The sequence below is a fragment of the Loxodonta africana genome, chromosome 19 (assembly GCF_030014295.1).
Source record: "Loxodonta africana isolate mLoxAfr1 chromosome 19, mLoxAfr1.hap2, whole genome shotgun sequence".
Taxonomy (NCBI): domain Eukaryota; kingdom Metazoa; phylum Chordata; class Mammalia; order Proboscidea; family Elephantidae; genus Loxodonta; species Loxodonta africana.
Window position 1 is genome coordinate 20,796,755 of NC_087360.1, and position 15,081 is coordinate 20,811,835.

The 15,081-nt window shown below is 40.8% G+C and overlaps 1 protein-coding gene across 1 annotated transcript in view; it reads left to right on the plus strand.

The window, feature by feature from the left end:
• MAPK1 (mitogen-activated protein kinase 1) overlaps window positions 1-15,081 on the plus strand; it is a 122,230-nt gene that overhangs the window by 81,442 nt on the left and 25,707 nt on the right. The window contains exons 4-6 of the mRNA XM_064272348.1: window positions 4,708-4,824; window positions 11,309-11,423; window positions 11,710-11,841. Of these exons, the coding sequence (XP_064128418.1) occupies window positions 4,708-4,824; window positions 11,309-11,423; window positions 11,710-11,841 (364 nt within the window). The remainder of the gene's footprint in view (window positions 1-4,707; window positions 4,825-11,308; window positions 11,424-11,709; window positions 11,842-15,081) is intronic.

Consider the following 15,081-nt stretch of genomic DNA (forward strand, 5'->3'; position numbering starts at 1 on the left):
GAATCCACAAGGCATGCCTTGGAAACCCTATGGGACAGTTCTACTCTGTCCTATACGGTCACGTTGAATCGGAATCGACTCAATGGCAGCAGGTTTTTATTTTTTTCCACTCAGTGAATATTTTAAGTAAATAATGTTCCTGCAAAAAGTTGATCCTTATTTTTGCTTAAAACTGTTCATTTTTGAGAATAAAAAACTACTTTTTCTAGGGCCATTTTACACATCAAAATTTACATCCACACTGATAAATGTGTTACTGGCCATCTGTATAATTCAGGCATTGTTTTTAAAACCTTTTTTAACACACAGAGGCAGAAATAAAACAGGATATTTTAAGTGCTTTAGGTAGATAGTTGCTGTGGAGCTGACTCCAACTCACGGCAAACTTATGTACAACAAAACTAAACATTGCGTGCTCCTGCATCAACCTCAAGATTGCCGGCATGTTTGAGTCCATCATTGCAGCTGTCATGCCAGTCCATCTCACCGAGCGTCACCCTTGCCCTCACTGGCCCTCTGCTTCACCAAACGTGATGTCCTCCTCCAGCAATTGGTCTCTTCTGATGACATGTCCAAAGCAAGCAAGCTGGACAGTGTTCTGTTGTGACCCATAAGGTTTCCATTGGCTGACTTTCAGAAGTAGATCATCAGGACTTACTTTCTAGTCTGTCATAATCTGAAAGCTCCACTGGTATCTGTCCACCATGGGTTAACTTGCTAGTGTTTGAAATACTGGTGGCATAGCTCCTAGCATCACAGCAGCACTCACGCAACTACAGTACAATGCCACCACAGTACGACAAACTGATAGATGGGTGTTGATTTAGATGTTTATAGTAGTACAGCTCACCCACATGTGAAATGTGCGTATGCAGTGTGCATCATTCGTGTGGTATATATTCAGCAAAGAGCCTCATTCCAAAGATAAGTACAGTGTGTCGCCAAAGTCACTGACTTGTCATAGTGAGCATGTCCAAAATGCAGGGCAGGGTACGTGGCAGTTCAGTATGTACGAATGAGAGTTGAGAGAGTGCCAGTGGGAAAGAGAGTCTTTTCCATCCAAATTTTGGTCACTGTCTTGTGGGGACAGTGATGCCTGTCCCATGGACCCCATGCCTAGGAAGTGACCAGCAGCCTTACTGAACTCTTGTTGTTTAGCTCCTTTTGAATATTCAATCAGGCAGTTGTGTCATTTTTTTTTTTTTTCACCCATTGGCTTCTGTGTTGCTAGAATATTTCCTACAAGCATAGAAAGGTCTGAAAGGACTGACATCAAGGGGCAGTAGTGTGTGTAGAGTTTGCCTTTTGGCAGCACCAGCTTCCCCCTTACACCCACATTGACGCCCTTCCTACTCAAGCTAGAGGTTGAAAAGCTTTTCCCACATCTCAGGGGTGCAGCCCTTGGTGGACCAAAATCCGAACTGGGAGGGTGAGGAAGCGCCCTTCATTGGTACCTCCCATCAGGCCTCTGGGTGGAGCTCCTGTGCTCTTGTAGCTCTTTGAGGCCAGGCACATGGTCTACCCCCCACTAGCCCCTGCCTCTCTGGGAACCAAGGAAGTCATGGCTTTTGCCCTCACACCCTGACCCACCATGTCCCCTCCCGCCTCTATGGCCACCATCTCTCATGAGGCTGCTGGACAACATTTTTACACTGAGCCATCCTTCTATGTCCCTGGGTGCAAACAGTCTGTACCCGACTACTAACCTAAAGATTGGCAGTTCAGACCCACCCAGAGACACTGTGAAAAGACCTGGTGATCTGCTTCCATAAAGATTACAGCCAAGAAAACCCTATGGAACAGTTCTCTGTAACATGTGGGGTTGCTATGAGTCAGAATCAACTTGATGGCAACAGGTTTGGGTTTTGGTTTTACCAGGGGAATTTGGTCTATAACTGCTTGTGCCCTTGCTGTTCGTTAGACTTCTCCACAGAAGTCTCAGTAGGAATTGCAGGATGTTAGAATCACAGTGCATAGGGTTCTGGTTGTACCCGTAAATTAGGACCCTGGAAGATACAAAACTAAACATGTCTGTTTTATGCATGTTTCAAATTTTTATGAAAATTTGAGGGTACGTGGCCCAAAAAGTAGCCAAGAAGAGGTGCTGAAGTTTATAGCTCATTTTATGTTTCTTATACCATATCCTATTTGTTGGTATTCTTTTGTGTGGAATTGTACTATTAATTACTTTTTTATTTTGTAGCCTTAGCAGTTTATTGATTGATGCCAAGTAAAGTTGGTTCATCTTTGATGTTGTGTTAAGAGGAGTTTACAAAAAAAAATAAAAAACCATGTGAGCTTTCCGTTGATGACCATGAAATGAAATCTTTTTAAGGACTTTTTTTTTTTTAATGTAGCCAATGTTTTTTTCAAACCTGCTGGTTCTGTGCCATGTACTAAGTGTAGGGGATACAATCAATCAATAGTGGACCCTTTACACCAACTCACTACTCTGAAAATTGGTAATTAAAGAGAAAGAAACATTTCTGTTGTCTTTCCAGTGGATGTGTACATCAGGGTAAACAAATAGATCCAGCTGATAAATGATGGCTCTGCTTTTAAAAGAATGTCAGCTAATAAATACAGGAGTAATGAAAGTAGGAAAGGCTACCATTTTGCAACCCCCAGTGAAATAATTGATTTCTGCAGTTTCATCCACACATCCCTGCTCAGATTCCCCTGTGCTGGGCTACTGTGCTGCCTTCCCATGGAGGCTCCCTCTTCACCACACCCCCCAGGAGACACTTTTGAACTCTCCTCAGAGGCCACATCCCCCACCTACATCCCAGCTAGGCTAGGCTGCTGCGGCTCACCCCACCCAGTGGCTTTTATACTGAGTTATCCCTGGAGGGAAGAGATGAGGAAGAGCAACAACACATTTGGTTTACTTTTAAAGAAATAGATGTTTTGCAGCCTTCAGAGTGATAGAGTAAGTTATCTTTCCTGGTGAAGGAATGCTGTTCTGATTTTTTAATTTTTCCTTCTCCCTTAATATTTGCCAGTTTGAAAAATTATAATTTTATTAACATGATTAATAATTAATGTAATTTTTTAAAATTCTGGTAACTTTATACCCTGATCACTATTTTTAAAAAAGATTATCAATGATTCAGATATTGTGGGAAATGGTTGTTCCAGAGTCTGTGCCCATTACTCCCCCCCAAGTTGTTTTGCTTCCTCTAAACATTTAAGTAAGGCATTTATTCAGCAGATGTTGAATGCCCGCTATGTACATGACACGTAGGAATAAAAAGCAGATCGGGTGCCTTTTCTCATTTGCACAGTTAACTGTCAGTGTGTGGTATGTACTCGATGTAAGTCTAACAGAGTACTGTGGGAGTTCAGTGAGCAATTAATTCTTGGGGGTGGTGTGGATTCCTGGGAAACTTCTGAGAAGAGGTAACCTTTAAGCTGGGTATTGAGGCGCGGCTTCTGCGGAGGTTCTGTAGGCTGAGAGAGTACAATGGCTAGAGTTAGCCATCAGAGCTCCAGAGGACACAGGATTTTCTCAGCACTCATCCCTGTGAAAAGTGTGATCCACATGCAGAGTGGCCGAGTAAGTGGAGTAGCAGATAAGGCATTTGTTCCTTTGAAGGTGCAGTATATATTTTGAAGTCTGTCAGAAGACAGGGAACTCAGGTATGTGCAACTTTTCTTGACTGGATGGTGATGCCAATGGCCAAGACTGGGAAGGCTAAAGGAATACATTTGTGATGTGAATGGAATCTTTCTGGATTACTGAATTAGCGTGCCTATAGGACATCTACACAATCGTTACTGTCCAGAAGGGCTCCAAGTCTCTCGGAGACCACGTCTCTTACAGACTTGTCCCTTCCTCCCTCATCCTGTGTTCAGGTCCTTATTATTTCTTAGCTGAATTAATGTAGTAAACCTCCAAACGAGCGTGTCTTTTTTCCAGTCTACCATCTACCCCGACCATCTTTAACTTGTCCCACTCTTTTTTGGGTTAGTTCCTTGGGGGCCAAGGAGTTAAAATATTTTGCAAGATGTATGGGACTAAATACATTATAGTTGTATCTTCTATACTTTGGAGTCTGTCAAGATTCTTGGCACATAACAGCAACAAAGTATTACGTGGCCAGATAGATGAAAGGCCAGCAGGTACTTTTGTGTCAAGAGAAAATTAGATGCTGGAGATTTTTTAAGTGTGCTTTCAGAATATGAAAAAAGAATTAAGCTTTGGGAATGGATTTGACTCCGTGGAAGGGACAAGTCTTTGGAAATGCTTACCACCATGGCATAGGTGAAAGAAGAGCGGGAAGTGACGTCTGAGAAATAGAAGGGAGGTGTGGGTTGAGGAGCTGATGGGGGGAGCAGTGGTGATCCAGGAGAACCAGCAGGAGGCCCTCCTGGGTGGTGGTTGGCAACCTTGCTGGAACAGTTTTGACAGGTGCCCTTAGGGGGATTGCTATGGGCTGAGTAAATTATGAAGGTCGCAGTGCCTCTTGAAATGTGTCCTGTTAAAGACTTCCCAGCCTGTAGGTTGTTATGGCTGCCCATCAGGTTGTCGTCAGGATGAAATAATGATGAACGAGTTTGCCAAGTTCCCAGCATTGCGTCTGCCACCTAGTAATGGTAGCAACTACTTCCTGTCATTATTATTGCTGTCATCATTTTCCTTTGGTTGATGTTTTGATATAAGATTGGTTAGACTCTCTAAGAATGTGTTCCATTTTTCTCTCTCAGATCTGCGACTTTGGCTTGGCCCGCGTTGCAGATCCAGACCATGATCACACGGGCTTCCTGACGGAGTACGTAGCCACACGTTGGTACAGGGCTCCAGAAATTATGTTGAATTCCAAGGTGAGGACCAAGTTTGTAAGTAAAGAAAACAAGGAAGCAAAAGAATGTTAGGTGTGTGTTGCAATAAGCCTCTCTCTGTCCAGCCTCTGTTCCCATTTGTATCTTGGCTTGGCCCATCTGGCAGGCCCAGGTCTGCATGTGCTGTCTGGAAATCTCCTTGCTCATCAGTGAACTTCTTGGCCCTGGGTTTTAGCCTCTCCCCCTCAGCTGAAGTAGTGCCGACATTTACAGAGTTGGAGGGTGTGCTTTTCTGTGTGCCAGCTCTCAAGTGATCTGTGCCCCAGCCCTCAGTTAGCTTTCCTGAAGTCCTGTCTATGGCAGCTTTCATCCCTGGTGTTGCTGCCGCCACCAGAGGTTATCCAGTAGTGTGTATTTCTTTGAGCATGGACCAACTCTGTTCTACACAGGTCAGATTTATCTGATACTGAAAAATATCTCTTCAGCAAAATTACAGTATAATTTGTTGTACTAGAACAAAACAGAGGCATGAAAAGAATATAAGCTGCTAAATGTACTTTATAGATTCTTTGGAAATTGTATGGTAGTCCTGCTTCCAAATGAAATGTATTTTAGAGAGTGCGTTCATATTACACTTAAACTATTCTGACAAGTTCTGAGCTCTGTGTCTTGGTTATAAGAAATGATCGAGTAAATTTAGGAAAGCAAAAAAAAAAAAAAAAAAATCAAGTATGACTTCTTTGTTAAGTTTATGAGCCAAGTGGCAAAAATTGAAGACCACTCTGGAGACTGAGATCAGTATTTTTAGTATTTTATTTGCTTTGGCAAGTAGTATGTGAATAATGTGTCAGAAGTGGGGAGTTAGTACATGTGACGTACTTCCTAGATAAAGAACATGCGATTCTGGAATTAATTTCCATCCACCATAATGTAACATTAAGATATGTGAGAGAAGCAATAAAAACAGACACTGGCCTCTGTGTCTAGGACCCATAGCCCAGGAGCAGTCCCAAGAGGCTGCATGGGAATGGAAGAAGCAGGTCTAGTTGGCACATAGGCCTCGTCCTCTTCCTCCCTCCTTTATGGTAGACAACTGTATGTACAGTAGTTGCTTTGGTGAGGAAATGGAAATTGTTTGAAGCAGTTATTGTTGATATCCGACATTGGTTTAGTTATGAAAGTAAAATTCCATTTAAGTGAATGCCATTATCAAGAAGGAGTTCATGTAACAGATGTTTCAAAGGAGAAAATGCTGTGTTCTCTTCGGTGTTACAAATAATTCCCCACGGCAGCTGCTTTCTCTGGAGCATCCACGTCCAAGTGACAGCCATTCCGGCACAGAGCCGGTGCGTGCACATGCATGGCCTGTGGCAGGGGAGAACTTCAGCTCGTGCAGCCTCCCTTCGGACTTGAGGTGTACCCTTGGCTTCTGTCTCAGTCCCCCCAGAAAAAGCAACATGCAGGGTGGGCTCTGGACTTCCTACTTGCAGATTTGCTATAGAGAAAACCAATGGTTAATCCTTTTTTTTTATTTGCAGCACCTCTGAGAATGTTGTTTTCAGCAATGTATTAATTTTTTTCTTTTCATTAATTTAGAAAATTTCCAGTCCTGTAGAAGAATTGAGGGTACAATGAAAACCCATATACCCTTTACCTCTATTCACTAGGCGTTAACAGCTTACCGTTTTCCTTCCCCTTCCTTCCCTTTCTCTCTGTCTCTCTTTCTGCTGTCCATCCCCTCCCCACTTTTTTCCATCCTCCCTCTGTCCGCTTCTCTCTCTCCCTCATTCCTCTCTCGTTTCTCCTTCTCTTCTCCCCTCTCTCTCTCCCCTTTTGTCAAAGCATCTGACACTTCGCCAACATAAACCAGCACTTTACCCCTAGAGCCTTCAGGCACACGTTTCCTAAAAGAAAAGGAGGGGTGTTCTTTGCCATAGCCACAGTATCTTTAGCATGCCTGAGACAATTAGCATTAATTTAGTGACATCATCAGCATATTTCCCGAATGTTGCCAGTAGTCCCCCAAAAAGTTCTTTACAGCTGTTTTTGTTTTTTCAAACCACCGTCTGATGAGGATACATGCATTGCACTCATCTGTTAGGTCCCCGTCGTTGCCTCCAGTCTAGAGTAGCCCTCCCAGCCCCATCTTCTGCATGGCGTGGATACTTTGTAGAGTGCAGACCTGTCATTTCACAGAATGGTTCACATTCTGAATTCTTCAGACTGCTTCCTCGTGATTCAGGTCACACATTTCTGCCAAGAACACCACAGATTCCGGAGACCATGGGTATGGATGCCATGTTTTCCAGCAGCCTTTCACCCAGTAGTTCAGCATCCCCTGGTGACCCCGGCCTGTATCAGTTATTATATTGGGGCGTGCAAAATGGTGCCATTTTAAATTTCTTGTTCCTTTTACATTTATTAGCTAGCATTCTTTCATGAAGAAGAGCTTTCTCTCTTTGCCTTTATCTCTCACCTTTGTTTTTAAAAACACTGTTATGGACTCATGGACTCTTTTTTAATGTGCTGTCCATTTTCACTATTGCTTATTTTTATTTTTTGGATACAGATACTGTCCCAGTTTTGGCAAGCTGTTGTGCTGTGTGTATATGTATTCCCATCATTTTAGTTTGAGAGACTTTTCAACCTTCTCAAACCTTCTGGCCTCAAGACTTCTTCAATCTCTTAAATAATAATAATAAACCCATTACATGTTAACGTAAATATGGTATCTTTCAAAAAATCGTCTTTATTTTCCACAAAAGCAAAAACACCACGTTTTATTGAGAAAAGTGGCATTGTTTTATATTTTTGCCAATCTTGCCTAATGTAAACATCTGGATTCTCATATTTGGTTCTGCATTCAGTCTGTTATGATATTTTGTTATAGTCGAGGTTAATGAGGAGAACCTGTCCTCACACATACAGGTAGTTGGAATAGAGAGGAGCAGTTAGTAGTCTTCTCAGCTACTTATGGCTGTTCTCCCTTGATGCTACACCAAAGCTCAACAAGTGGTAATTGCTAAAGGTTAATTGCTGTGTGAACTCTGAAACCATGTCAGTGAACCTTAGTACTCTGTTAGATTAAAATCCACCTGGCATTCAGACCCAGGCATAATTTTGTAACATCAGGCGTCATTTGGAAAATATTGGTTCATCGAATAATGCGTATCTTCCAAATGTCACATTTCATTTACAGCATCATCACATATCACGTAGCTTCCAGGAAAATCCCCTGTACGCTCGACAGAATGAGTGAAGAAGGTAAACAACAGATTATAGTAGGGGCCCTTGAGGATGCCTAAGGGTCTCTAGACCACCCCTGGAAAACTGCTGGGCAGAACTCTTATGTAACCCTTAGCCCATAGAGGAGTGTTTCAGTATCCCCAAGGGACATTTGACAGTGTCTGGAGACATTTTTGGTTGTCACAACAAATCCTACAATACAAAGGATAACAGCCCCACCACAAAGACTTTTCTGGCCCAAAATATCAGTAGTGCTGAGGTTGAAAAACCCTGCCTGTAAACAACAATATTCTCTAACATGACCCTAGTATACCTATCCAAAGCAGGAAATTTAACACTGATGCACTATCTGATACATAGTTCATATTCAAATGTTGAATATTGTCTCAGTAATAACCTTTATAGCTTTGCTCACTCCGGTTCAAGATCACACATTGCATTTAATTGTCATGTTTCTTTAGCCTTGGGTGGTGCAAATGGTTTGTCTACTAACTTAAAGGTTGGCCTAAAGATTGGCGGTTTGAGCCCACCTCTTGGTGCCACAGAAGAAAGACCTGGTGATCTGCTTTCATAAAGATTACAGCCAAGAGAACTCTATGGAGCAGTTCTATTCTGTAACACATGGGGTCTCCACAAGTCAGAATTAATTCAGCAAGTTTGCTCTGTTTGCTTTGCTTTGGTTTTTTGGTTTTTAATCTGGAATAATGCCTCAGCTTTTCTTGACCTTGACATTTTTTGAGTCCATTGCTATTGAATCAGTTCCAACTCATAGCGACCCTAGAAGAGTAGAACTGCCACGTAGGGTTTCCAAGGCTGTAACCTTTATGGAAGCAGACTGGCACAGCTTTTGAAGAGTACAGGTCAGCTGTTTTGTAGAAAGTCCTGCAACTGTGTGTCGTGTATTTTTTGGCATGAATACCACAGAAACAATGCTTTGTTCTTCCCAGTGCATTATATCAGAAGATACATCTGGTTTCTGCCAATATTGGTGATGTTCATGTCGATCTTTTGGGCAAGGTGGTGTCCCCGGATCGCCACTGTAAGGTTACCATTTCACCCTTTGTCATTAATAATTTGAAGGGAAATATTTTAGAGACTACATAAATACCCTCTATATCAAATGTTCACCCACTAGTTTTACCATCCATTGATGATTTTGTAACTCTTCCATTCCGCCTGTATTTTAATTCTCTCTATTTATTTATTCACGATTATTTTATTCAATGAGTTATACCATTCCTACCATATATATTTTGATGCTCAAATTGTCCCAGTTTTGGCCAGTGGGTGCCCATTCTGACATGTTGCCATTAATGTTGGACGTGTCCTTTCTTCTCACAAGATGTTCCCAAGCTCACCTGGGGCTTTCTCTGTCACAGACCCAGAGCAGTCATTTCTCCAAGGAGCCCTGGTTGCTTTGAATGATTTCTTTTTTTATGTGTTGTAAATTTTCCCCTTTATTTAGCTTTCACCCAGAGCAAAAGATATTTTAGATTTCAAGAATTTTAGAAGGAATTATTTTAAAATACAGTCCTATTTTGCCATAACAGTAGATGTGATTATTGATTCTTAGTTTATTTTCCAGAAAAATTTCACTGTGTTTCCCTTAATTTTACTATACTATACCCTAAGTGGCACAAAAATATTTTTCCGCAGCTATTCTCCACATTGTTTCTTCCATTCACCAGTACACCTACCATTTGCCGTAAACTTCAGCTTAACATTTCTTCAAGAAAAATCTTTGCACTGTTGTGTGATTTAGACAAGATAATTATTCCCCTGCCTTTTAACAGAATTCCTTTAAAATAAAAAATTATACCTGAAAAATGAATAGAAAAAGAAGACGAGAATATTGAAAATAAGGATGGTAAAATATGATGGAGCCAGTACACATTTTCTTTTCTCAGAAATCAAGGCTTTCAACCTGACTTTTTTTTTTTTTTTTAATGATTAGCAAAATGGATGAAGATATTCTAGAAAATAGGAGTGCCCCTTTGTTCTGAGTTGATTTCCAGGTTTTAAAAATGAGTAAACGGGCCACAAATTCCTGAAAGCATGGTGTGGGGACAGTGTCTGACCCCTTCTAACTTCACAAGGGGGAAGGAGAATGAAGATCAACAGCTCAAGGCTGATTCCTGTGAGGTGGAGGTCAGACATGCCCCCTCTCTCTGCCATCTTTACCAATCCTGACACCAACTCTCCCTCCCACAACACTCTCTGCATCTCTGCTGGGTTCCATAATTCATTACAGTGACCACACAGAACTCCCAGACAATACTCATGATTATGGAGTTTCTTAGGGAAGTAAAAGGTTACAATTCAGGTTCAGGAACGCTCAGGATATAGTTTGTCCATGAGGACAGCCTCTTCCCAGCATGCACACAGGCATGTCTCTCTGGCCCTCAGTCTCTGCCCAGCTCTGGCAAGTGTTACAAAGCTCTTTTAGCTCTGGCAGTTCAGTGCCCAGAGGCACTCTACTCCCCCAGCAAGCCTCCTGCCCAGAGGCACTCAGCTTTCTCTCTCCATGGGCTGGGAAGTCCACCATGCCATCTCTTGCCATCATTTCTCTGCCACCACTTCTTGAGCTCTCTCTCTCTGTCTCTGTCTCTGGTTCCAGGAGCTTCTCACCGCCATTTCTCTTCCACCGCTTCTCTTTCTCTCTCTTTCTGTCTGTTTTCCTCGTTCCAGGAACTTCTGAGCGCAGGGATCCCAGGTCCAAAGGATGTGCTGTCCACCCCTGGCTGTTCTTCCTTGGTGGTGGTGGGATTCTCTCTCTCTCCCACCTCTGGGATGGCTCACCTAAAGCCCAGCGGGGTGGCAAAACTGACCAGTCTGTTTGGTGGACCACAATTACCCTGTGTGCACAGTCCCGCCCAGTGACTCGGGTGGGAATTACAAGACCACAGCAAGAAAGGCCACAAAAAAAACGATGCATCACACTGCACTGTTACTCCATTTTCTTTTTCCAGCTCCAGTTTATAAAGATTCTAGTTCTTCCTCTCAAATGGCTTGAAAAAAAGAATGATGTATGCCTTAGAAATTCTACTTTAATAATAAGGTAGTCAACATTGAAGGAAGCAATAAAACCAAGTTATCCTGGTTATTCAGGATCTTATAAGAAATTCAAATTATCATTTGTTTATCCTTGATATCTTTGTGTATTTTTGAATTATGTTGCCAAAGGAAAAGCTAAAATTCTTAGCAGCTCTGTGCCTGTCATGTAGGAAAACCTCACTGTGTTATGTAGCAAGATGTTATTCGTGACCTTTTCTCCCTGCAGGGCTACACCAAGTCCATTGATATCTGGTCTGTTGGCTGCATTCTGGCAGAGATGCTCTCCAACAGGCCCATCTTCCCTGGAAAGCACTATCTTGACCAGCTGAACCATATTCTGGGTAAGGTTGCCAGCCCTTAGGGTTGATTCATTGAGTTTGCCTGCCCACAGCTTCTATCAGAACCACCTTGTTAAATTAACAAGCGCTCTGAAACCCTTACCTAGGATAGGCATGAATGTTTAACCCTCCTCGATTTAAAAACTTTAAGGACCCTTTAAAACCTTGTTAAAGAGGGATAAGCACTGGGAGGTGTTCAGTTACGCGGGTTCGTTCTGTCCTTTGCTGATGATGTGTAGTAGGTTTACCTTGGTCATGACACTTAACAGCTAATTACTTTATCTGACAGGTATTCTTGGATCCCCATCACAGGAAGACCTGAATTGTATAATAAATTTAAAAGCTAGAAACTATTTGCTTTCTCTTCCACACAAAAATAAGGTGCCATGGAACAGGCTGTTCCCAAATGCTGATTCCAAAGGTAAGCATTAAACCCAGACCCAGTACCCAGTGCCGTCTTACGTCATTTAATACTCTTTTTGGGCTTAACCCTTTGTTTGTTTTATTTGTTAAATTGTAAGGTAATTAGCCTGTAGCTCTTGCATTAATGACTGGAGAATGAATGCTTTCTTTAGTGCTCACTATTGCTTCTTTCGCTTTCTTACTTGGGAGCAGTGGCAGTAGGATAAGAGAGATGTCTGCAAGTGACTGTCTGGTCTTCCATCTTTTGGTTTCTTTGCTGCTTTGTAACTTGGATTAAGTTCACACTTGTAAGATTCGGAATTCCAGGAGCCTGCAAAACAGAAATTACCCCCTTTTTTATCTTATCATTTGATTATTTTTAAAGTCAGGCTTATTGAAGGATAATTTACATACAGTAAAAAAATTTTTTTTTTTTTAAATACACCTCCTTTAGGTGTGCAGGTCTGTGAGCTTAACAAATGTATACAACTGTGTAACCACCACCATAATCAAGATATGGAGTCTTTTCACCATTTCAAAAAGTTCCCTAGTCTCTGCAAATCACTGACCTGATTTGATTTCTGTCCCTATGATTTCTCCTTTTCCTGAGTGGCTTATAAGTGGAATCTCACTATGTGTAGCCTTTTGAGTCTGGTTTCTTTCACTCAGCATAATGCATATGTAATCCATCCATGCCGTTGCACGTGTCCTTCTCCTCAACAAATGGTACGGGGATGATTGGCATCCATATGCAGAAAATAAACCTTGACCACACTGCACACCTGATACAAAAATTAACTCCAAATGGAACAGAGAACTAAATATAAAAGCAAAAACTATTAAACTTTGAGAAGAAAACAGGAGAGAATGCTCGTAACATTCGGTTAGAAGAAAATTTCATAGTTATAACACCAAAAGCACAAGGCATAAAGGCAAAGGGTGATAAAATGGATTGTATTGTGTGATTTTTAAAGTTAACTTTGTGTAATAATTGTATTAGCTTTTATTCCTATTTAACATTTATTAAATATATTAGAAAAAGCTTTTTTTTTTTTAACTTTATATTATGATAAAACTGGTAGGCAGTATATTGGCTCTCCCCAAACATATCCACATCCTCATCTCTAGAACCTCTGGACATCTTAAGTTATATGGTAGAGGGGAATTAGGGTTGCTAATCAACTGGTTTTAAAATACACCTACTCCTCACTTATCAACTGTCTCATTATCCAACATGTTACATTTACTAAAATAGTAAAAAATGTAGTACTGTCTTGAGTATCTTGCCCACTAACAACATACATCTGGCAGTAACGAATAACCAAGCTGCGAGGCGAGACTGTGATGGCTAAGTGTCACCTTGGCTGGGCCATGATTCTCAGCTGTTTGGCAGTTATGTAATGACATAATTTGGCCATTGCGTAATGATGTGGTCATCCTCCATTTTGTGATCTGATGTGGTCATCCTCCGTCTTGTGATCTGCTATAATCATCCTCCATTTTGTGATCCGACAAGAGCAGCCAATCAGTTGAAAAAGGAGTTTCCATAGGGGTGTGACTTGCAGCCAGTATAAATGGGTGTTCCAGCAAGGGTCACTCTTGCTCTGGATCCTGCGTCAACCAGCTGTAGCTTTACAGATGATTCTGAAAATGCAGGAAGTTTATCATTCAGAGGTTTTATGTCTAATTAATTTTGTTGTCCTGTACTGTGATGATTTTGTACCATATTTTATTTAAGTTTTTATACACAATAAATGAACATTTAATACATTGAGTTTCCACTTAACTTTGAAGTGTGTATTAAGTCAAGAGTCAGTCAGGAATCATAAGATTAAGACAGTTACATTTGTTTCAGGTCATCTCTTGCACATTAAATATGGTAGGCTAAAGTAAACTCTCAAACACAGTCTTGATAAGGCCTAGGCTACCCTAAATTTTGCATAATGCTGCATAACAACCTGGTCTTTATAACCTAACCATGTAGATAAGTGAGGAGTGGGTGTAAAGATTATCCTGGATTACATGGTGGGCCCAGTGTAACCACAATGTAATCTCCTTAAAAGGAGAAGAGAGAATTGGAACAGGGTGCTTGCCAGTATCTTGGTGCTTGTCTTTCCATACTTGTTCAATGCATACGCACAGATAAAATGCATATTTTTACCCAAAACTTACTTTCTAAAAATAATTATTAAAAAAATTAACATCTTTTGGTAAAAATTTTAAAAATTGTAGAAATATTTAAGAAGTTGAAATTCTTTTAAAATTATACTTGAAAAGTCACTATTAACAGAATAGTGTCTTGAACACCTTCCTTGTCAGTATACATAGATCTGGCTTATCCTTAATGTTTTTTTTAACTTCGACAACTGTCTGCTTAGATGTTAAATTTGTCTTATGTATTGCTCCAAGTCAAGGTTCAGAAACATTTGATTGTTTAGAATTGAGTTTCTTTTGAATATAGGAGGAACTATATCTTTTAACATCTGTGATACGAAGGTAGTATATTATTGGAGACAGTTTGGAAGAATAGGTAAGAGAATAAGAAATACTATTAATTACAAGGATTCCAGAATAACAACCTTTAACATTTTGCCATACCAGGGTGCGCATTTTTGCCTACCTAGTTGTAATTTTATAATTATATAATCTATTCTCATTGCAGGAATTGTTACTTAGAACTTCACGTGCATGGCACATGCTACTGATTAAATTGATTTATACACTATATTGCCCTACAGATGTTCACTGAATTTTATTTCCTAAGTTCCCTTTTTAAAGAGTTATATATGTAAGAAGGGGCCCTGGTGGCACAGTAGTTAAGAGCTTGGCTGCTAACCAAAAGTTTGGCAGTTCAAATCCATCAGCCGTTCCGTGGAAACCCAATGGGGCAGTTCTGCTCTGTCTTATAGGGTCTCTGTGAGTCAGAATCGAATAGATGCCAAAGGATTTGGTTTGGTTTTATACATAACAAAACTGCATACTTAAGACTTCATGGAAAATAGGCCTACTCTCAGGCTTCCCTTTTCTGTTTGTTTCCCTACTCTCTTCTGTCTGTAGTTAGTTATGGTTTGTGTCAAATCACCTGTAAGTTTTTTGTAGCTTATTTTTCTTAGGTCAAGGTTGTGAACTTTGAGGTTGGTTCATTCAGATAATAGCATCACTTAAATGCAGGAAGTTAATTTTTTTTAAATAAGTTTTTTTATTGTACTTATTAAGGGTACGAAGAAGATTCCTGCTTTTATTAAAAATTACAGATAAT